A 22,307-nucleotide genomic window follows, 5' to 3' on the forward strand; every position below is an offset into this window, starting at 1 on the left:
TTACAAAATAAAGATCCAGTTGTAATATATTTGTATTGCTGACTGTTTTCATGGTATTTTTGACAAGAAATGCAAAGTGAGGAGCTGATTTTCCTGGTTCACTGGGACTTTGTTCTCCATCAAAGTACAGTGCTTGTTGAACTCCTGCCCTAACTGGCCTTTTTCTTTGCCATATCAGTGCATACACAATTATCCTGTCTGGTAAAAACACAGAAGCCTCTTCATAACTACACAGTTGTTCCAGTTTTATTTCCTTCTGCATACACCTCTTGCATAGCAACCTGCCCAGATAACTTCTCATTTCCTAAACTTACGCTATTTTTAGGGGAGACACAAAAATGCAAGTGACTCTCCAAAGATGTGAAGCATTATTTGGTTGGCAAACAATGTCCTCCAAGATCTACTGACACAATAAATGATACTGATGCACAGACTGCTGTAGTAATGGCAATAACATCTCTGGGAATCCAAATGCATATCTTAAATTATACTCTCTGCCACCAGCAAATGGTAAAAGAACAAAAATAGTAGCTGTTATTCCCATAAGAATCTAAACAAAAATATGTGGAATGGCTTATATAAAATGACAAGAGTTTCAGTTAATTAACAAATACCATTTCCAAAGCTTTTCTAGATTTGTACTATACAAAACAAAAACAAAATAAAACCAAAACAATATAAAACAAAAACAAAAGCAAAAACAAAACAAACACCACGACCTTAAAAACTTATGTAAATTTCACACAGGAAAAAACATCAGAGTTTGCTGAGTGGAAAAGATGAATCAAGATTAACAGAGAAACACTATTTTTAAAACTCCTAAAAATGTTACAGAGTTAAAAATATTAAGTAATAACTATTTTTAAAGCAGCTGGCAATGTCCATTTAAGGCTGACAATTTCTTGGAGTTGATTAGTACTACATATCACATGCAGCTTTCACTGCTCTGAGTTTATTGCAGTACAACAGCATAATCCAATGGTTTTAAAACTCAGAATTGATCCCTCTTTTTGGCTTAAATCCAAGTTATAATTATAGTAAATGTACTAATTTTTTGAAAGAATAGTGCTGCTTATATTTTAACATAGCGATCTTGCTGTTTTCATATTGCAAAACTGAAACTAGACTAGAATAAACACAGAGGGAAAAAATTAAGGCTTAAACCAAGTTTAATATGTAGCTCCAACACACCATCACAAAGCCCAAGAGGCAGGATATGCAATCCTGCATTCCTTTTGCACTCGTAATACCTCTTGGCTTCAGTGGAAGTTTTGTTTAAGAAAGCATACAATCAGAACCTATAATTTCATTAATTGCACGCCACAGGCAGTCCATGTGAGGTAAGAATCATGAACCAAACTGGTTGGAAGGATGGTGGAACCCATTAGCCCCGCCTGCATCTTTGTGGACCACTCAGTCTATGCAGCAAAACCATGAATCCTTGTTTTCCCTACTCACCCATACTTCCAGCTCTTCCTCATGACAGACTGCATCTGTCATGTAGACAGTAGTGCAGATGTTTCACTCAGGACACATCACAGCTCTCAGGTCTCTGTTACTGTTCTCCACTACCATCCTTCCCCAGACTCTTGGCAGTACTGAGGGTTTCACCCGATGCAGATCTCTACTCTGTTGGGATTTTTATATTATTCATGCTGGGCACAGACAAAATTAATGTTATGTAGCTATTAGTACAGAGTGCTTTGAAATATTACATATTTCATTAGATATCCTTTGGGCAATTTAAGAAGAATCATCTAAAAACCCTGTGAACGGACTTGACTTTAACAGTATTACTGTACACATAACTTTTCCATGCATACCATAAACATAAATGACTCTACTGGATGTGTGTTACAGATAGTTTTATGGTATCTCTCAAGATTTACTTATATATGTAGGAAGAAATAGCATGGGAAAAAACCCTCCCATATTATAAAGGCCTTTCATTTGCTAAAACATAAGGAAAAAAAAGGCACTTGAAAGCTAGTTCTTTTTCTAAATATAAAAACAAATAATCAAATTTTAAAGGAAACCATTTACAGGATGAAGAATTACAGGTGATATTAGAGTGAGGTGTCAATCTACAGATAGCTCTCCACTGCAAACTGACATTTAGAAACACACAGCAGATTGTTCTTCAGCTACAAAACCTCCATTATCTCCCCGTATAATAAATTGAAAACTCTAGTTAATTTATACCTGTGTCACTGAACACAATTTAATTTTTACAATACCTAACTAACAACAAACTTACAGTTTCTTTTACAACAGCCTTAAAACATAAAGCAGGAAGAGAATCTCCAGACCAAAAGTAAAAAAATTTATTCTTAACTATCCTAACTATCCTAAATGCTCAGACTTTGTAAGGAACCATCCAGTGTGTAAATGCACACAAAGGAACAAAATAAAAAGTAAACAAATGGAAGGTATAAAAATGAGGGTGAGTTAGGGATAAGGAGGATGAAAAAACAAAGGAAAGGGGGGAAAAGAACAAAAGAACACGTTAAAAAAAGAGAGAAAGAAAAGCATGACAATGAAAACAAATGAATCGTTGAAACTATGGTGGGAGGAACTGATGAATATTAACTTTTATTATTCCGATTACAAAATACATTTCAAAATTGGATGAAACACATTCTGTGTATGTTTTGCCAAGGACATTCTTGGCAATTACAAAGTCAGGAAAATTACAATTCAATCAGGGAGACATTACTTAAAACCACTTGAAAAAAGCAGATCATTTGAACCAGCAAACAGACTGCATGGGTAAAATTTTACAGACTCAATATTCTGAGCAGTGCAGATTGCACTCACATGTTGCAGAGTTCCAATAATGGGGCCATTAGAAATACAGCAATTTTTCTTCCTGGGTGCATTTTACCAATCTTTCTTCTAGTAAATGAGCAACAAATCCTCATCATCGTTTTCCATATAAAATGAGGACAGTTCTAGAAAAAGAAAAATCAAGCACTTGTAGAGTAGAACTTTTATTTTGCTAAAAAATCTGATTTAAACTTCTTTGAAAGCTGTACTGTCCACGACAACCAGATCACATCTATAAAGATGGTTGCTGTATTTATCAGGCGCATGTAGGGCACTTTACCATGCACGGAATCTGTGCGCTTGCCTTGAAATGGATGATACAGTCCCAAAAACGTTACGAATACGTCATTACGTCTGTTGCTACACTGGCAAAACCCACAACAAACAGGTCACCTTGACCTCTGTCATGTACTCTGTAATTTCACAGAACTGCTGACACCCGAAGAATGGGATTGACTGAAAAAGGCACCAAGCATTCACCATTCCCATTGGAAAAAGAGTGTGCCCTGCGTTCCCCCCGCAGTAGTGCTTATTTACATATCGCTGTGACTGCGCTGGGAAGGCGAGCGATGCAGCCTTTAGATTTAACCCGTCACGTTGTCGAAGCCTTTGTAAATTGCCCGTTGTGCAGTCAGACTTTCAGAGGACCGAAAACGCCGTGGACTGGCATTCCTGGGGGGACTTGGCCACCCCTCACCGCCACAGGCACCCCAAGTCACGCTCCGCAGACCGGGTGAAGGCGGGCGCCGCGCACCGGCAGGGCAGGGGCCGGTTCCAGCCCAGAACGCCGCAAGCTGAGCTCCGGGGTCATTTCAATCGCCGCTCCCGCGGAAGCAGGTGCGCCGCCGCCCCTGTGCGCCCCGGGGCTGCGCGGAAGGCGCCGCAGCGCATCCCGCCCGCTCCCGCCCCGCCGCGCCGCGCTGCGGGGGGCGCCTGACGTACCGCGCCGGATGGGGGCGGGGGACGACTGCAGTGATGGAAAATTTTCGGCTCCTGCATCTCCTGGGCGTGCCCTCGCCGGTCCCCGCCCCTTCCCGGCTTCCACTCCCGCCCCCCATCCCGGCGTCGGCGGGGGCGGTCCAGAATCTTCGGCGGCGGTGGCGGTCGGGTGCCGCCGCCTCGCGCCGCCCGGCGCCTTCCCGCCCGCTTGCCCCGGCGACAGTCGCGGGACAGAGTCACTGTCCTCCCGCCCGTCTCAGCCCTGGGGAGGCTCGTGTCCCCGTCAGAGCCGCGGGCACTGCAGCGGGCCCAGGAGCGGGGATGCTGGTGAGGGATTCGCGGTCCCTCGAGGGTGTGAATTGCTCTCGTGTCCCGGCGGCCGCCACTGCCCCGGCACAGCAGACAGGCAGCCGCCCCTCGCACCCTCCACGGGCTCTCGATGCTGCAGAAGAAGGGAGCGAGGGCGATAACGCAGGGGGTCAAGCGACTCGGTGGCAGGGCATCCTCCACACTCGAGGCTGGCGGCCCCAGCCTGGCGTGGGAGTGCACTGCTGCCGCGAGGACAGGAGCTGGCGAGGCTGATTTGCACCCCCCTGTCCCGCTAGAGACAGCAGCCAAGCGGGCCCCCCCCTACCCCTGTCAAGCCTCCTTCGGAACCGTGTCCCTGCACCGTGCCTGTGAGGAGCTGCGGCGCACAGTAAAACCCCGCCGTCCACTTCCACAGGGGGCCGAGCAGCCAAGCTCTCCAAATCTTCCGGAGTGGTTACCTGAGGAAAAGGAAGCAGGATGTTCTGTTTCCCCCTCTCTTCCCTACATGGGGTTTATCGTGAATCGCATCACTGGGGGGAGTCTGTCATTCCGGTTCACTTCCCGAAGGAAGCGTTCGGGGAGTCTGTCGGCTGCCCTCGGGCTCCGGGCTTGCACGTGCGCTGCTGCGGGTGTTAAAAATAGCGAGTGACTGCACCGGGGAGCTATGGCGGGTCCGTGGCACCTCGTCCCGCGCCGGAGGCAGGCGCGGGGTGGAAGAGGGAGGCAGAATCCCGGGTGAACCGGTGGCCACCGGGTGCTGCAGTCACGCTGCGCATGCTGCACTGGGCCGGTAGAAGCGGCTCTCAGGGAGAGCGCTTCTGACAAGCACCGCAGCGTCCCGTCTCCGCCGTGTAAACCAGTGCCCCAATGTAAACACTGGAGAGCTGCTCGGCTCATGTGCTAGCGGCCGCGCTCCCGACCCCCGCCGGTGACCGGCACCCAGCCCTCAGTCGGGGACGCCCCCCGCCCGCTGTGCCCCCCAGCCCCGGCCCGGGCGGCGGCAGGGGGTCAGTCGGGCAGGGCGGGGGGCGGCGCGGCAGCGGGCGGGCGGGCGCCGCGCCCCTGCCATGACACGCCCACATTCCTGCCTGAAGAGCGGCGGCGCCCCGAGGGGGCCGTCAGAGCGGGAGGGACGCCGGAGCGATACAGACGCGAAATTTTCTTTCCTTTTGATACCTCTGACTTTTTTACGCGATTTTTTTTTCTACCTTTATTTATCTAGGGGTTTGTTTTCGCTGACATTTCATAGTTAAAGGCTCTTTTTTCCCTTGCAAGAAGTAGCAGCGGAGACAGGAGAATCTCGTTATTCCGAGGCTTCGGGAGAAACCCTCGCTTTCAAGCTCGTGCGTAGAAGGTACGGCAGGGGCTGGCTATTACCGGGCCGCCAAGAAGAACGGGGTGACTTTTGGGACGGAGCACGGCTCGTCCTTCGCGCCTTTGTGCGGTGGCAGCGCCCCGGCTTGTCGCCAAGACCCTGCCGGGCTCCGCCGAGACGCGCGTAGGGATGCGCCGCCGCCGCATCCCGGAAAGGCGGCAAACCCGCAAAGCGACTGCGGCGCGACGCGGTCCCGCGACCGGTTAGCGTTTTCCCGTTGGAAACGCCGGGTCGCGCGGTGTCGCCGGCGGGGAGGCGGGAGGTAAACACAGGGAGGGACAGCCGCGGGGCGGGAGGCTCCGGCAGCCGATGTGACAATCGCCCATCGGTGTTGCATCAGTCCGCTCTCCGCTATCGGGGCGGGGAGGCGGAGGGGGGAGGGGGGGGAGTGCGGCGTGGCGGTGCCGCTGTCTCGGTGCCGCTGTCAGTGCGGGCGGTGCCGGTGTCAGTGCGGGCGGTGCCGGTGTCGGCCGCGCGCCCCCGCCCCGCGCGGGGCTCACCTTTGTCCGCGCGCCCCCCGCCCCGCGCGCCTGGTACTTTTCCACTCGGCGGCGGCGGCGGCGGGCGGGGGCCGCGGGGCCACGTGACGGGCTCGCGCCCGCTGCGGCACTGACGTCGCCTCCCGCCCCCTCCGCAGGCGCGGCGCGTCCCGCCGGCAAGGACAAAAGAGCGGCCGCCGCCGAGCGCCGACCCCCGCCCCGCCAGCATGAGCAGCGCCGAGATGGGCAAGTTCAACATCTCGCCCGACGAGGACAGCAGCAGCTACAGCTCCAACAGCAACGACTTCAGCTACCCCTACCCCACCAAGCCGGCTGCCATGAAGAGGTGAGGGGGCTCCCGCGGCGGGCGGCACCGGCCGGAGACCCGGCGGTGCCGAGCGTCTGTCGGCAAATCCGTACGGAAAACACGGGAATCGCTGCGGCCGGAGACGGGCGCAACGCTCCGCGCGCTGACACCGTCGCAGGTGGGGTGGTTCTTTCGGGGTTATTCCGTCGGTTTTTCCTTTTCCCTTTGAAATGTGTCGGAAATGATGATCGGGAAGTGAATGTGCAAGGTTCCCGTAAGAGTCACTAATAATGTCACGTTGTTTTGCAGCCACTATGCGGATATTGATCCAGAAAACCAAAATTTCTTGCTGGACTCCAATCTTGGAAAGAAGAAATACGAAACTCAGTATGTAAGTACCTGGCAATGACGTTCCAAATAAACAAACAAACAAACAAAAATGTACTGCCAATTTTATGTTTGTTTTAATTCTGAGATGACTAATAACTTTCTGTTAACTATTACCTATCCGTCTTTCCTCAGCATCCGGGTACTACTTCCTTTGGAATGTCAGTATTTAATCTGAGCAATGCTATTGTGGGTAGTGGCATCCTTGGTCTTTCTTTTGCCATGGCTAACACTGGAATTGCTCTTTTTGTGTAAGTATCTTTTGATTCATCAAAAAAACCCCAGCTTTCTGGTGTGTAATTCATAATGGAAAAATACATGGTGTAAGAATATGACCCCTAGAAAACATCCAGTCATTTTCATAGATGCAGAATTGCATTTTAGGCTTGTTTTGAATTTAAGGATTGTGGTACATTCAGAAGAACCTGCAAAAATTAAACCGAGTCATTGCAAGTTCTGCAACCCTCAAAAACATTTTACAGTGAATTTTACTTGACTTAGCCGCAGTTTCTCCATTAATAACTGATAGATTTCCCCTGAAACTTCTATTATCCAAGTCCCAATCAGGGATGTGGTCTCGCTTTCCTCAAGTGACATCACTGTGCCTACAGAGTTACAATGTACTTAACCAATAAAGAAGTCTGTTTTATTGCTGTGCTCTCATTCTCTTCAGGGGTATGGTTTCAGTTACACCTATAAAAATTTCTGTCTGCCTGCAAGGGAGGGATGTGGAATAACCAGCCTGTCTTTATTGGCCTGTCTACATTGGCGAAAGCTTTGAGGTGTAGGGCAGAACTACAGTAATGTAATTGGAAATGACATGAGGATCCAGTTATGTACAGTGCTTTTAAATGTCTTGGGAAGTACATTTTTCATGTATTGGAGGCAGTTCAGCTCACACAACATGTATTATCAGTGACTTGACTGCAAATGAGTATCCATGGGTGTGTTAAAAGGAGCTTTGTGTTTTTATCCTGGAAATAGATGAATGTGCTGAATGTTCAAGAACATGTGAAGAGCAATGTTTAGTTCAAAATTTCCCTGACTCTGCTGCCAGATTTCCAGAAAGTAGGTCAGATTTACTTCCAGATGTTTCACAGTATCGAGTGGTGCTCAAGTTTCCTGAGGAAACTACCTATGTGTGAATTTCGGACCTAAAGGATTTTAAGCATATGGTGATTTGTTAATCTCTTACTAAGATTTTCACTTGCTTAGGTGATGCTAAACTGAGTGAATGACTTAGCATGAGTCTAGAATAGTTATTCATGCTCTAAAGATGTTCTGCAGCACATGAAAGCTAATCAATATAATGCACATTAGAATGTCTCTGAGGAGAGGAAAAAAGAGCATTTAAGGTTAGCTATTTGAACAGACTTTGAGGGTCCTCTTTTCTGAGGAAAAAAATGTTAAAAACTGTCAATTTAACAATTGGATGCTGAGGCAATTTAGTTGTTTTTTATTTCCAGTTGCTGCGTCCAGATCTTACTTGCATTAGTGCTGTTTCAAAGACAAACTAGCTTGTTACCTTTCAAAACTTGTAGATCATACAGTTCTGAGGCAGGAAAACAGTTAATCACAGAAGATACTGAGGATTTATGATGACAGTGAGGGCATTACAGGCAGCCCTTAATAACTAGGTTACAGAATCAGATCCAGATGCAGTCGATTAGGGCAGTAAGTTCTTCGAAGACTGTGGAGGCACTTGTGTAAGTGCTGTGACTTGTCAGTTGTGTCAGCACTAAATAAATGAATAGAATGGTCTGGAAGCCAGAAACGGAGTGAGCTTCAAGATGAGTTTGCTGACTGATATTGTCTACACTGTAGGCAGCCATTCCATGTTAGGACTGAGAGGCCCAGGGTCTGTGCTGTTTTAAAGTAGTGTAACCCTGGCACATCTCAGCTGAGCTGTTTCTACCCAATGGCTGAGTCAAATCCTAGTTAATCTCTACCTGTCAGAAATAGAGAGGTTTATTTGTGTGCGTGTGCTAGTGTTAGTGAATTGGCACAGTAACGTAAGTTTCCTACACAGATCTGTGAAGCTTCTCAGATCTTTTAGTTTCCAGTTCTTTGTGCTGCATTTACTAACTTTACCAACATTAAAAATGACACAAAAGGAAATGTATTCTGGGAAGCAAAGTTTGCCATTTTTAAGCCATTTTTGATATGCTGGTTCTCAGGTTTCCTATTAAGCAAAATGCTTGTATTGGTATAAGAAAGACCAGGGTTTTTTATTTAATGCCTTGTAATTTTCCACTGTGTTCTCCAGCAGCCGAGAAGTCCCCCCTAGCGTGCCACTCCAGGAAGTGCATTTGTTGTGGGAGAGATTTGTTGTTGAGAGACCCGAATTTTAGGTGATGCAAATGTGCTTCTGGAAGTAATATGCATTGCCTGTAAAAGCTGTGGGGAAGATAAACAAGCCACTAGCGATTCCCATGTAAGCACATCTGAAGAGTTAACTTTTGAGGAAAGAATTTTTTTAAATGACAATAGATGTGTATTTCCATTTGAAAACACAGCTCTCAATGAGTCTGAATTTTCAGTCAATTCTTTAAGGCTTTTGCAGTTTCATCCTTACATAAAAAAAAGAACACAGGTTTAAGCTGAAAAGCTGATTTTTTTTAAGACCAAGAGATAATCTTCACTTCAGCTTTAGTTAGCCTCAATGTCGAACAGGGGCAGGAAGATGGGAAAAATACAGTTTCTTACAAGGATGCAAACCTTTCCCTCCACCTGCACACATTCCCAGTGATATTTTGTTAAGTTTTTTATTACCAAATGTAGCCAAGTATAATAGCCTGACACTTGGTGTGCTTATGCCACTTTAGACTGGATAGAATCGTTGTTCAAGACTCCAGTAGAATTTCTTTGTATGCCTCTGAAATGCAATTTAGTATAAAATCCTTTCTACATACGGCATTAATTGGGTTTTCAGAACACTTTCAGCTGACCTTAGAATCCTTCCCCATATAATATCCTAATATGGATAATGTTTATATTTTGATACATTTTTATTTAATAGGGTTACAATAAGTCATTTATGGCTATTACAAATTTGTGTGTTTTTCTCTCCCCAGGATTCTCCTGCTGTTTGTCTCAATAGTTTCTTTGTATTCAGTGCATCTTCTTTTAAAGACTGCCAATGAAGGAGGTATGGCAAATTACTCTTTTACAAATATGTAGTATTTGTTTCTTATGGCATTTTCTTGAAATACACCCCTCCAATGGGATATCGTATTTTCTTTTAGGATCTTTATTATATGAACAGTTGGGAATGAAGGCTTTTGGTATGGCTGGAAAACTTGCTGCTTCTGGATCAATTACAATGCAGAACATTGGAGGTGAGGACAAGATCTTAAAATTTCTGTACTGTCAATAGTAATTGTTCCCTGCTTATTCTTGGAGACTTATTTGTCACACAACATGTGTTCATTAACTACTTGTGTTCAAGTGAAGTTATGAAACATGTTATGTGATTCTTGCATCGTGTGGCATATTCTATATTTGTAATGATCTATGATGTTATTCACCTACAGCTATGTCAAGCTACCTCTTCATAGTGAAATATGAGTTACCATTGGTCATCAAGACATTTATGAACATCGAAGAGACCACAGGGTAGGTGTTAGAACTCCTCATCAGAGAAACTATTAGGAAAAACAAATACGGAGACTGTATATATTTTTATATGAAGACCACGTTCGGTACACCATAGGGTAGCTTCTTATTCAGACAGAGATGCAGTAAGTTTTCCCTTCCCCTGAGTGCTTCACTTCATTTAGATCCAGCCTGACCTGGGAAAAGGGTAGAAAAATACAGGTATTGCATCATATTGCAGAAAGCTGTTCTGTAAAGAACATCAGGTAAGTGTTAATGTATGTACCAGTCAGTACATACACTTGATGAGGAAAGATAAATGTGATTGTGGTTGGTTTTTTGTTTTGTTGGGTTTTTTAAATTTATTTTCCTAATGTGTTCAAAATTGTTTGGTCTGATTAATTTAGTTTTCTAGTATAAATATTGTGGCAAGTGATTAAATGTAAGACTAAGGTGCAGTTATGGAAGGAATGTCTTAAGGAACAGTTCTCAAAAAGATTCAGAGACTAAATAATGACCTAAACCAGAGTTTATATACCTAAGACTAGAGTGGTAGATTCCATGCCATCTAGCCCTGGAGACACTTTGACTCCAGAGTGGCTTTCCTGCTTGGCTTTAAAAAGAGGATTCGTTTTATCTAACCCTATTTTGAGTTCACCATTACTATGGTCTTAGTACAATCAGTGGAGAAGGGTGATCCTCTGTAGTGATCAGTTTGGCGCACCTGACTTAGACACGTTTTGTGTGTCTCCAAAGAACAGGTGATCATATCACTCTTTATTGAGAGGGTGTGTAAAAACAAGATGCCTGAGTTCAGATGGATAGAGTTAAGTGCTATAAATCTCACTCTTCAGAGTTGTACTTCTGTGCCTTGTCCTGAAGTGTCCCAGTCTTGAGAGGGCTGAGCAGCTCAAGACTCCAACTTACACCTAAGCCTGAGTTCAGAAGGTAGGCATTTTTCTGCCGTGTTCCCCAAGGGGTTCAAGCCATTTGGTGATGTTCATTCAGCTTGCTGATAGATACTGTCATAATAACAGTGCTAGCCATATTTTTTTTCCTTTCTTTTCATTTTTTTTAATGTACTCAAATACTGCACCTACCCTATTTACTTAGTAGTGTTATGTTTAAAAATTCTTTGCTGGGAAGCTTAATTTCTCTCCTTTGGCTGAATTCAAGTCCGTATTTTTCGATTCTTAAGAGAGCCCCTGGAGTAGCCAGTATTTAGAAGGGGGCTCGGAGGCAAATATTTTTTAACTGTCCCATCTTCAGTAAAGAATTCAAAACTGGTTGCAATTCAAGAGGGAAAGTTAAAGTCTGTGCATCTCTCTGGATACAGCTGCTGCTCTGTGAATCTGGCAGAGAAAATTAAGAAATTGACATCTGTATCTTAAATGTTTTCTTGTTGGCTGGCACTAGGTAGCTGTACACTGATTTAAAGTAAATATTTTCTCAGTGCTCTGGCAATCGTGAACCCCATTTAACTGACTCTCTCCATGCATTGCTTAGGGGAGTCTGGCTACCATTGGCATGGATTCCACTCTGGCAGCCTGGGGCCCGAAATGTAAGCACTTACCTGTTTGAGTGTCCCAAAATAATGCTTACTGTAAAAGAACTTCTGGACTTCTGAGACAATATTGCAAATACTAGCTCCATTATTAAAATTTGTTTAGCAACTTTTAAAGTACTTGGCTATATTTTAAAACTGCACAATCCCATTCTTTACTCTTCAGGACGGAAAAACTTTGAAGTCCTTGATCTGAAAGTCCTGATGGCCTCTCTATGGTATGCACAATAGCAGTGCATGTTCTTGTGATTGTATCAACTGCAAGAAATTTCTTTGTTGTGATTTCTTTTAAATTTGCCACAAGTCTATTATATTTTTAAAAAAGACAACAAAAGGTGTATGGTGTTAATGTCCTATACATCTGAAGTTTTTAAAATACTCCTTTTTTACATCTAGTTATCCCAGATAATCATCTGAGGAAAGAGGTGACTACATCATTCTTGCATTTACTGTGTAAATCCAGAGCAAGTCTGTTAATTATTCCGTATTTCCATTACCATATAAAAGGCTATAATTCAGCAACTGAGTTTACATATACAAATTTCAAATTAAATTTTTTACCTAAATAGCATACAGTCCATTTTAAAATAAATACTGTTAAATGATATCATAATAGGATGTAAAGTATTAATACTTGGGAATAAATGTGTAACTTAATGTTACTTTAATTGCTTAAAGCATATAAGATGGTCCTGTAGGACTTTGTTTTTATGTGTTTCAAAAAAGATGTTAATCTTCTAATGCTCAAAAATGTTTTGTGAAAAAATAGTTGCTGCTTCTTACAGAAAAAAAAATGGCAGAAATGTTCTGAAGGAAAAAGCCTCTGAAGTTCTTACCATGTTTTCCCTACTGAAAGGGACAAAATGTGCCTCCAAGAGACTCCCAGTGGTTGTTGGAGTTTTCTCAGCCAGTGGGCTTGAGCTACTGCCTTACCTTCAGCCCTCACCCGTTTTTCTTTAATTCCCACAGGGCACCCAACAGAATCTTATTTCCATTAAAAATGGAAACCCTGCCGGGGCCCTGCAGTATTCTAACACATCTGGAGAGTTGGGAACCAGCACTTAAGAAAATTATATTTTTTCTGTGATTGATTCCACTTGACTCTTTTCTTACCAATCATTTACTTTTCTGTCTTCTGACTTCCAGATGTTATTATTTTTATAAAAGGACACTAAAGGAAAGGCACAATGCAGGTTTGGGGTGAGATAAGAAGCTATTGTAGGGTGTTAGGTCCATATAGGAAATTAAATGCCGTCATTTGTGACATCAAGTAGTGCATTTTTTTAAGGAGCCATATGTTGTAGAAAATAAGAGGGAAGACTAAACTGCAAATGCAATTTTTAAATACTTAATTACTTACAAATATTACCTTCTTTTCTACAGAGAATGGTATCTCAATGGTGACTATTTAGTGCTGCTGGTGTCTGTCATTCTGATTCTTCCCCTGTCCCTACTGAAAAATCTAGGTAAGTAGTAGAGAGCAATCAAAATAAAAACCCGTTGGAAGAACTGTGGTGAAATGTGTTGATGCAATGTTTGAGTCTTGAAATGCTGTGTGAACTAATAGCTGTCTCCAAACTTGTCTCTTGGGACTAATTAGCATTTAGGTAATTGCTGTCAATCTCCTTGAAGAAAGGAAAAAAAAAAACAAGACAAGCATACTAAATTACAGATGTGTTTGTGGAAGATGAAAACACAGCAGATAGGATGGCTTCAGAATGAAGCTCAACAGTAACTTTCTGTTTCTGTTCTTATCACAAAGTCTGACCTATTTTGGTCAATGGTGAAATAATACAGCTCTCCTGTAACAGCCTTCAAAGAGTATGGCTGCTAACTCTGGCCAGTATCTTCTCATTTTAGATCCCAAGGAGTAACAGAATATTCGTGCCAGATGCTTTATCTGAAATGGCTGTAATTCAGTGATACATGTGAATAATTCAGATAACAGGCTGTTTATTCAGAGAATCCTGTAGTGGAACTACAAGAACTGAAGAGTCTCAATGTGAATTACTCTCTCAAATTACTATTTTCTAGAAGTTAATCAGTAAAAACAGAAGGAAAAGGCTAAGTTATCTGATAGTGTGTGCTGTTAAAATTAATCCTATATCATTCTTAGTATACAATAAACAATTCATATAGTTGCTGCTGTGAGATCTTTTAATTTGCTTCCTTTTCTTGTAAGTTAAAAAGTTTAACATTACAGACTCACTGTATGTACAGACCCTAATATGTCTTTCAGAACCTTCAGATCTGGGTCAGGATTAGCAGAAAGTCAATGAATAATTAATTTGTTCTGTAATGCTAAGGAAATAATCTAAAGAGATCACTTGACAGAATACATTTTGCCTTTATGTTTTGACTTGAATGATGTTTCTGTTAATTATATCTTAGATTTTTTTAATCTTTCTTCATCACAGGGTATTTGGGCTATACCAGTGGATTTTCCTTACTTTGCATGGTCTTCTTTCTGATTGTTGTAAGTATATCTTGTAAACTTCTTGTAAACTTTACAGTGCTTGTAAAACTGCATTTCAAAAGCGAAATTAAGCAGTTTCTAAAAATTTTCACATCTTGCATTAGTCAAAGTAATAAATGCGTGGCTTTATTTCCAGGTCATTTGGAAGATGTTTCAGATTCCTTGTCCTACAGACAGTGTCATCATGAATGTCACATTACTTAATGCAACAGTGGCACCTTTGGTAGCTGAAAATATAACAAGTGAGGATATGTGCAAGCCAAAATATTTCATCTTCAATTCACAGGTAACTGACCGAAAAATCAGATACTCTGTTGAGAATGACCGAGTATGTAGCAGATAAATAAGATAATTTTACCTTCAAGCAGTTGCCCAGTTTTAAAATTGGGATGTGTTAAGAATTTCTGTTCCAGTAAACTTGGACACTGTTTACCACATGGAGACTGAGTTTTTCCACATGCCAAATACACAGAAATTAGAGGAGCTTGAAGTGCCTGTTCAAGTGGCAAAAAACACATCTCTCATTCTTTGGGACAGCATTTCTCAAGCTTTCTCAAAAAAGTTAATGAAGCATTTTAAAAAGTAGATTGCAGAAGAAAATTAGGAAAATTGTAGAAGTGTGCAAATAGGATGTTTGACTTGTTCCCAGTCACAAATTCTTGACTCATGAATGCTCCCAATACAGTGATGAATCTCCACATGTGTAATACACAATACCAAGTTCAAGATCTAGTGGCTTAAGCCTGTGAGTTGCTGAACATGATTTCGAATGCAAATACATTCAGTTCACCATGGAATTCAGTGACATTTGAGACTATTTGGTACCATCCCAGAAAACTCACTTCCTCTCAAACCAGGACACTCAGGATCTGGGTTTGAGAAAATATGAACTTGTTGAAAATTTTTTTGCAGTTTCCATTGTAAGGAATAGCTGATCTTTATCACCAAATAAGGCCAAAATTAAAGAATCTCCTGATGATTTTGTAAAGTAAATTTCTAATGTCTGTTGAGATACTTAAGAACCTTTTTTTTTTCAGACTGTTTATGCTGTCCCGATCCTAACATTTTCCTTTGTCTGTCATCCTGCAATTCTTCCTATTTATGAAGAACTGAAAGGGTAAGTGTTAGATGTATATCTGTAATTTCACTGAACAAACAAATAGAGTATGAAACAGTATGTTTTCACTGCTAACAATGTTACTTTTTCTTACAGCCGAAGCCGTAAAAGAATGATGAATGTGTCCTATGTATCTTTTTTTGCCATGTTCCTCATGTATTTGTTGGCTGCTCTCTTTGGATACTTGACATTTTATGGTAAATATTGCTTCTTTGCTTTCTTTAAATGACTTATGTTCTGCAAAATCACAGTGTTATTTTAAAAATAGAACAAGCAAGCATTTACTATGCATTCTAAATATACATTGTTAGTTGGGCTTTTTTTTTAGTACTTCTGTAAGTGCACACCCTAAAGGAGATCAGTAATAGAATTAGGCCCAAGACATAGGATTAAAATTGGATTAAGCCAGATTCTGTGCCTCCAAGTCATCCCTGTGTAAAATGGGTACATTCTTATAGGAGCTCTTGAGGCTTTCAGTTCATATTGATGATGTAACGGTAAAATTTGTGTGGAATCTAGAGCAAAGCACATGTTTAAGAAGTATGTCAACTAAATCTAACTAAAATACTGTTTTCTTTATAGGAAAAGTTGAACCAGAACTGCTTCACACCTACTCTGCTTATCTGGGTGCTGATGTTCTGCTTCTTATTGTGCGTCTTGCTGTACTTATGGCTGTAACCCTCACTGTACCTGTAGTTATTTTCCCTGTAAGTAATTTTTTTTTTTAACAAATATACTGCTGCAGTCATTTACTGATTTGGCAACTCCTGTTTATTAATTGGAAAACTGAAGAGTTTTTCTCTTAACTGAAAAAGAAAACTTATTCTGGTAAACTTGATAAATTTTAGCTATACTGTTAATTCAATAAATATGTAACATTTACTAAACAGTAATACAAATATATTCAGTTATACAGTTTTCCTGGTATGATTATATTGGGGAAATGAAACAGATTGCCCCTCTTTAAAAAAGCTTACACTTTTGTATTATCAGCTTACTGAAGTCAGCATTTTTTTGTACATACCTTGTGGTGGCAATTGGCCATTTATGTATATATCATTGAGCAGCATCCCTAGATGATACAAAATTTCCTGGAATTTTTGTTCAAACCAGATACTTTTCCTTGGTTTTTTCTCCATATTACTTTTGTCTTTCACCTTCTGTTAAAATCTGAAGCATTCAGGAAAGTTATGTTAAAATACTTCCAGAAGGAAGGTCTAATTCAGGTGACAAATCACTGTCTTCCAAAATGAAGACTCAACTGTCTCTTTTTTTTCCCCCTGTCCTCCAAAGATTCGCAGTTCCATTACCCAGCTGCTGTGGGCAGGGAAGGAGTTCAGCTGGTGGCGTCACTGTTCCATTACCATTTCTCTCCTGGCATTTACCAACGTGCTCGTTATCTTTGTCCCTACTATTCGAGACATCTTTGGATTCATTGGTAAGCATTTTCTTGTCAGATCAAGCAGTCTTTTGCATCTCAGAAAAAGCAGTTCCAGTCTAATTAGAGTATATTTACCTGTTTATGAGTATTTATTTCCATGCTTTTTCTCTACAGGTGCTTCTGCGGCTGCCATGCTGATCTTTATACTTCCTTCTGCCTTCTATATCAAATTAGTGAAGAAGGAACCAATGAAGTCAGTGCAAAAGATTGGGGTATGTATAGACAAATATGTAACTACTATAGACAACTATGTAACTAAGAATTTGCTTACTAATTCAAAACAAAAAAATTAAGTATCTTCTTCATGATTTATGAATTTTGAAAGTAGTCAGTGAATTAGCATTTAATGTTATCTTACGTAGTTGCAAGGAGCTGCATAGGAACTCAGAACCAAGGAACTGGCCATCACAAGACTCAGTTTACTTCAGTGACTTCTTTCAGCCCCTGGCCCCAAATCTCAACAGTAGCTGGGTCTTTCTGTTGCTGCTAAGAGCCAGATTTCAACAGAATACCCTAAGAACTGTATTTAAAAAACCTTAACATTCTTCAAATATTCTTTTAAGACTTATTTACATAGTTTTCTGCCTAAAAGCTCATATCTGCCAATTGTTTGGGTTATCTTGATTGTTCTAGGTGCTCTTACTAATCGTAGACATACTGACTCATAATGCAGTCAGATATACTGAGACAGTCAAGTTAGCACAGTGGCACAGCCTGACTGGTTATCAGCAGCTACATCCACTTCCCTTAGCTGAGGGTGAGGTCTGCTATACTGAAAATAAATGTACTTTCTGATTTGAGAAAGGACCCCAAATATGAGAAAGATGCTTAGCTCCTTGTCATTGACTTGATCTCTTGTCTCTTTTACTTTGTCCTCTGTGAGCAATGGCATTTGTGCTAGTTCATGGGCACGAATTTATAGGTGAATGTTGTGTTTTACCAACAGTGTCATAGCAGAATCTGAAATACTTCTTTTATATTTTCTTTTTCAGGCTTCATTCTTCTTTCTAAGTGGTATACTTGTGATGACTGGGTGTATGACACTGATTATTCTAGACTGGATCCAGAATGTTAAATCTGATGGCCATTAACTGCCCTGGTTTAATCTCTGTAATACACCACTTCAAATGCCAGTGTTCACTCAGATACCTACTGGGAATGAAAACGAGCTATTCAGCTTCCTTTAAAAGGCAGATTCTTTGTTGATGGTTCTTCTGATTGTAGAATATCTGAACTCTGTCTTTAAGAAACTATTCTGCATGATGGAAGTGGATATTGACATCAAACCACGTGAGTGTCTGGCTGAAGGAAGTGACAACTTTATTCCATTCCAGAGAATGGACAGAACTCTCTGTAGACTTTTATCAAGCCATGTTTGGCTTTCGTCATTGTTACTTGGATATTTTGTTATTTTACTTGAATGTGCCTAATGGAACCATTTGATGTGAGAAAGAACTCTTTAATTTACAGCAAAGTGTTTAAATAACCAATGAGAGAGCAAGAGAAAGAGAGAAACACTATTATTTTTTGTACCAAAAATTCTTATGGACCTCAAAAGCACTATTTTGACTTTAAGAAACATTTTTCTAAAAAGAATGAAAAAATAACATAGAAGAGCTTGGAAAAATATTTAATTAGTGTCCTAAATTAAACTTAGTTTGACTTTCTTGATCTCTTCACTCATGTCACCAGTGACAGGACCCAAGGGAATGGCTGGAAGCTGAGGCAGGGTAGGTTTAGGTTGGATATCAGGAAAAGGTTTTTTTACCCAGAGGGTGGTTGGGCACTGGAACAGGCTCCCCAGGAAAGTGGTCACAGCACCAAGCCTGACAGAGTGCAAGAAGTGTTGAGACAACTCTCAGGCACATGGTGTGATTCTTGGGGTGTCCTGTGCAGGGCCAGGAGTTGGACATGGTGATTCTGATGGGTCCTTTCCCTCAACATACTTTATGATTCTGTAGAGGCATAGTTAAAAGAAATTTTATTTTTAAAATGCTTCTAATGACCAAAACAGAAAATAAGCCAATTCAGATCAAAATTTTCTGATACTAAATGCTTCCTGTGAAGCTCCCTTAGAGAAAATAATCCTGAAAATCATTTCAGACTTACATAAGTAACTAGAGTTACCAAAAATGGTGTGGAAATGCAAATTTTCAAACTTTAAAAAAACCCACCTTTATAAAAGGGTACATTGGAGAAAAGCGTAGGTAATCTAAAATTGTAAAGATGGCATTAACATTTCCCTTCTTGAGGTACTCAGTAGTGCAATTGAGTAAAACAGGGTCTGGGGTTTTTGCTTTTTGGGGTTTATTTTTCCTGTTGTAGGTAGAAACTGAATGGCACTGGAGCATATGATGCCATTAATACAAAACTTCCTCCTCAAGTTCCTTGTATTATTAAGGTCCATTGTCAGTTGTAACAATGTTTGTTGGGATTTTTTTCTATCCAATCTATCTTGAAACACTCTGTAGGAAAACAAAAAAAGTCCTAATGTAGTCTTCTAGTTGTATAATATTTAAAAACTGTACAGTATTTCTCAAATTCCTCATCCGTTATTGGATTTTGAATTACTTGATTATTCTGTTTCTGAGTCAAATTCACAAAATAACTGCACCAATTTTTCATGCTTGGTACAAACTCTCTTCACATACACAACTGGGATTCCTCTTCCAATTTATACTGTATAGTAGTATTAAAGATAACCTCATAGACTGGATAGTCATCTCATACTTGTTTGCTTCAGAAATAGATACGTTTCTAATGAGCCCTAGCTGATGAAACAGGTGCTGTATGGTTGTGATGAGCTATTTTGTTTCTAGTGCATGTTTGCTCTTTCATTCTTGTCCCAGGTTGAAGAGAGGTAGCATTTGTATAACAGCGTACTTGGCTTATAAGAGGTTCTCAAACAGCAATATTGGGTACAAAGGCCTAGATAGAGATTATTAATGAAATAGTCATGGCAATGTGGTCAACGGTCTTCATCTGACACGATGCTTTAAAAATCTCATTTATGAAGTCCCACTCGGTCATCGTGTCAGAGAGACCAAGTAAAGGCCTGTAATCTGTTGATTAAACAGTGCCTGAGACTTTTTTGCTCTTGTAGAATTAATCAGAAATAAACCTAAACAATAGTCACCGTTTGGCAGATAATGTCAAGCGCTGCCCAGCCATTTAAAATCTATGGAAAAACAACTGCAGGTATTTTGTATTGATACTTCTGCATGACTGTAAGTACTGGTCACTATGACTATAGTGTAAAACTGTAATGACAAGTTAGATTCCTCATGTGTTATTTGTATAATTAATTCAGTGGTACTCAACTGGCAATTAATGATCCTGGAGTCAGCTCTGACTAATGCTCTGTAGGTACTTCTCTGCCTCAGGTACTGTACATCCATGGCTAACTATCCCATGTTACCTGATCTCCACAGAAGTGCTGAGCACGTGCCTCCTCAGTACTTTGGCAGCTTTTCTTCTTCCTCCACAAATGTGCAAAGGTGGAAGAGGATTAAAATGTTGTCTACCTTTGAGCAATTTGTAGCATATAAGGGATGAAATTCTTCCCTTTAAAAAGAGGAAAGAAAGTGAGAAATAGCCTCCTTTCTTGCAGCAGTCATAGAAGAGGAAGGAGTTGTGAGTGAGAAGTTACTACAAAGTCCTTCTTGGCAACCAGAAGGGAAGAAGATTATTGTGATGACACCTCATAGTGTATTTTACATGTCACTTAATTCTCTGAATGTAGCAATTTCCAGATTATACATTATGTGTTATATAATTTGATGACTGACTCTCCACCTGCAACAGTTGAGTTCCACTTGGCTGGGTCGATTTCCAACATGTGATTTTTTTTCTTGATTATTATTTTTTTCCAAACCTGTCTTTTAAAGTTACCTACATTACAAACCACCAAAAAGAGCAGCTTCAGTATTAAACCACTGTTCTGTCACCTCAGTTAGACATTGTCTTCCATGATATTTCAGTCATAAATGTAACATGTTATTTATAAAGCATTAATCCATTAAAACTAAAACTATTTTTCAATATTTATGATAGTCTATGTACATAAATTGTATGTGTGTATATACTGTAAGTATAATGTATATAATGTAGGTTTGGAGTCAGAATTTATGTATATATTCCTCTCTCATTACTGATTGTTACAGCATTTCAAGGAGTTGTCCATGTTGTACATCTGTGTAACAGCTGTCAAAGGAAAGAGCCTTTTTCAACAAAGTGTAATGCTTACAGAGATGAAAGGAGTGTTAGACTAAGGTGTGTAAGAAAACACTAAGACTGTATTTATTACAAATGTATATGTTGCAATAAACACCGGAATCACTTGGGTCCATAGAAAGCATTGTTGAGGTTGATGTGTACTTTCTCTCTAAAACTCACCATGGATGTTAGGATTTCCTGAATGCAGCAGTTAACCACCTCTGCAACCTAACGCGCATCCCTCCCGCGGTACATCCGTGTACATATGTAAATACCCACCTTCCTGGGAGAGGCCAGCAGCCTAGCTACCACTGCTGGCTAGACTGGTGGCCAGCAACACAGTTTCAATGAAACATTGTATGTTTGTTTTAACTGAAATAAATAAACAGATAATCCTAAGCAAGGGTGTGATGTTTTTCTTTGGGGAGGGAGTTGGAGGGATGACACTAAAAGTGTACCTTTAATTTCCTGCATAGTTAATTTACTGAGCACTTTTCAGAAAAGATGGGGAGGAAAATGGCATGCAAGTATATCCGAACTTATGACACTACAAGGGTTAAGAGAACGAGTCTGGGCATGAGATATCAAATTCCACAAGGAACTTGCATTAAGTAATTTCTTTTGTGGAAAAAGGCATAGCTGGAGACAAGACCAAATGTGTTAGATCTTGTGTAAGTGTAATAAATGAGTGAGTCTTCCTAAAATCCTATGCCACTTTCCTTCATTTGAATCTCCAGGAGAAGAATAACTGCTTATGTAAAAAGCTACAAAACTGGTATGCCTGTTTTGCTTCCATTTTGGAAACTGGGTACAAACCAATGTAGCATATGTGTTCTTGGTTCTCCATAAATCTGTATCATGTCATATGAATATCTGTCCCAAATATTCAGAATTGCTTGAGAGACACTAGAGTTGTAACTCAGTGTGTCATGTGTTCAACAAAACACTACAAAAGGAATACTTAGGAAGGGTAGTTATATGCTCTGAAATTAGGAAATCCTCAATTGAGGTTGCATTAATTACAAGATTGCATAGCGTGTTTTCCTGGAATCCTTGATTAGTAGCTGTTCATTATTTTATTTTTTTAAGATGCTTTCTGTGTGTACACAGTGTTTATGTGTTTGCTCAAATTCCAAAGCCCATCCTGATGAGGGATGAATGCCTGCATTCCTTTCTAGTTCTCATTTTAGTGTCATGTTTGTGTAACTTGAATTACTCATTTTCACAGTGTTGCAGGTCTTTAAGAAGGTGTTAATCAGTATACTCTGCATGGAGAGG

General features: G+C 41.0%; 2 protein-coding genes across 4 annotated transcripts; one reads left to right on the forward strand and one right to left on the reverse strand.

The window, feature by feature from the left end:
- Window positions 1-2,522: 2,522 nt before the first annotated feature.
- LOC129119890 (uncharacterized) lies at window positions 2,523-4,971 on the reverse strand. Its single transcript, XM_077178029.1, has 3 exons — window positions 4,606-4,971; window positions 3,769-4,395; window positions 2,523-2,951 (listed from the first exon to the last, which is right to left on the reverse strand). Exons 1-3 carry the CDS (start codon window positions 4,969-4,971, stop codon window positions 2,814-2,816), a joined length of 1,131 nt encoding a protein of 376 aa, XP_077034144.1. The 3' UTR covers window positions 2,523-2,813.
- A 170-nt stretch (window positions 4,972-5,141) lies between these two features.
- SLC38A2 (solute carrier family 38 member 2) lies at window positions 5,142-21,428 on the forward strand. Of its 3 annotated transcripts, XM_054632126.2 has the most exons (16): window positions 5,145-5,428; window positions 6,087-6,274; window positions 6,545-6,626; window positions 6,758-6,873; window positions 9,697-9,770; window positions 9,868-9,960; window positions 10,156-10,237; window positions 13,164-13,246; window positions 14,198-14,256; window positions 14,393-14,542; window positions 15,294-15,373; window positions 15,470-15,570; window positions 15,956-16,080; window positions 16,667-16,811; window positions 16,929-17,026; window positions 17,807-21,428. In XM_054632126.2, the coding sequence occupies exons 2-16, from the start codon at window positions 6,156-6,158 to the stop codon at window positions 17,903-17,905; spliced, it is 1,506 nt and encodes a 501-aa protein (XP_054488101.1). In that variant the 5' UTR covers window positions 5,145-5,428; window positions 6,087-6,155; the 3' UTR covers window positions 17,906-21,428. The 3 variants fall into 3 exon arrangements, with proteins under 3 accessions (XP_054488099.1, XP_054488101.1, XP_054488102.1); XM_054632124.2 differs by having other exon boundaries at window positions 5,142-5,428; window positions 16,667-17,026; XM_054632127.2 differs by lacking the exon at window positions 5,145-5,428 and having other exon boundaries at window positions 6,273-6,413.
- Window positions 21,429-22,307: the final 879 nt, after the last annotated feature.

This window comes from Agelaius phoeniceus, chromosome 5 (assembly GCF_051311805.1).
Source record: "Agelaius phoeniceus isolate bAgePho1 chromosome 5, bAgePho1.hap1, whole genome shotgun sequence".
In the NCBI taxonomy this organism is placed as follows: domain Eukaryota; kingdom Metazoa; phylum Chordata; class Aves; order Passeriformes; family Icteridae; genus Agelaius; species Agelaius phoeniceus.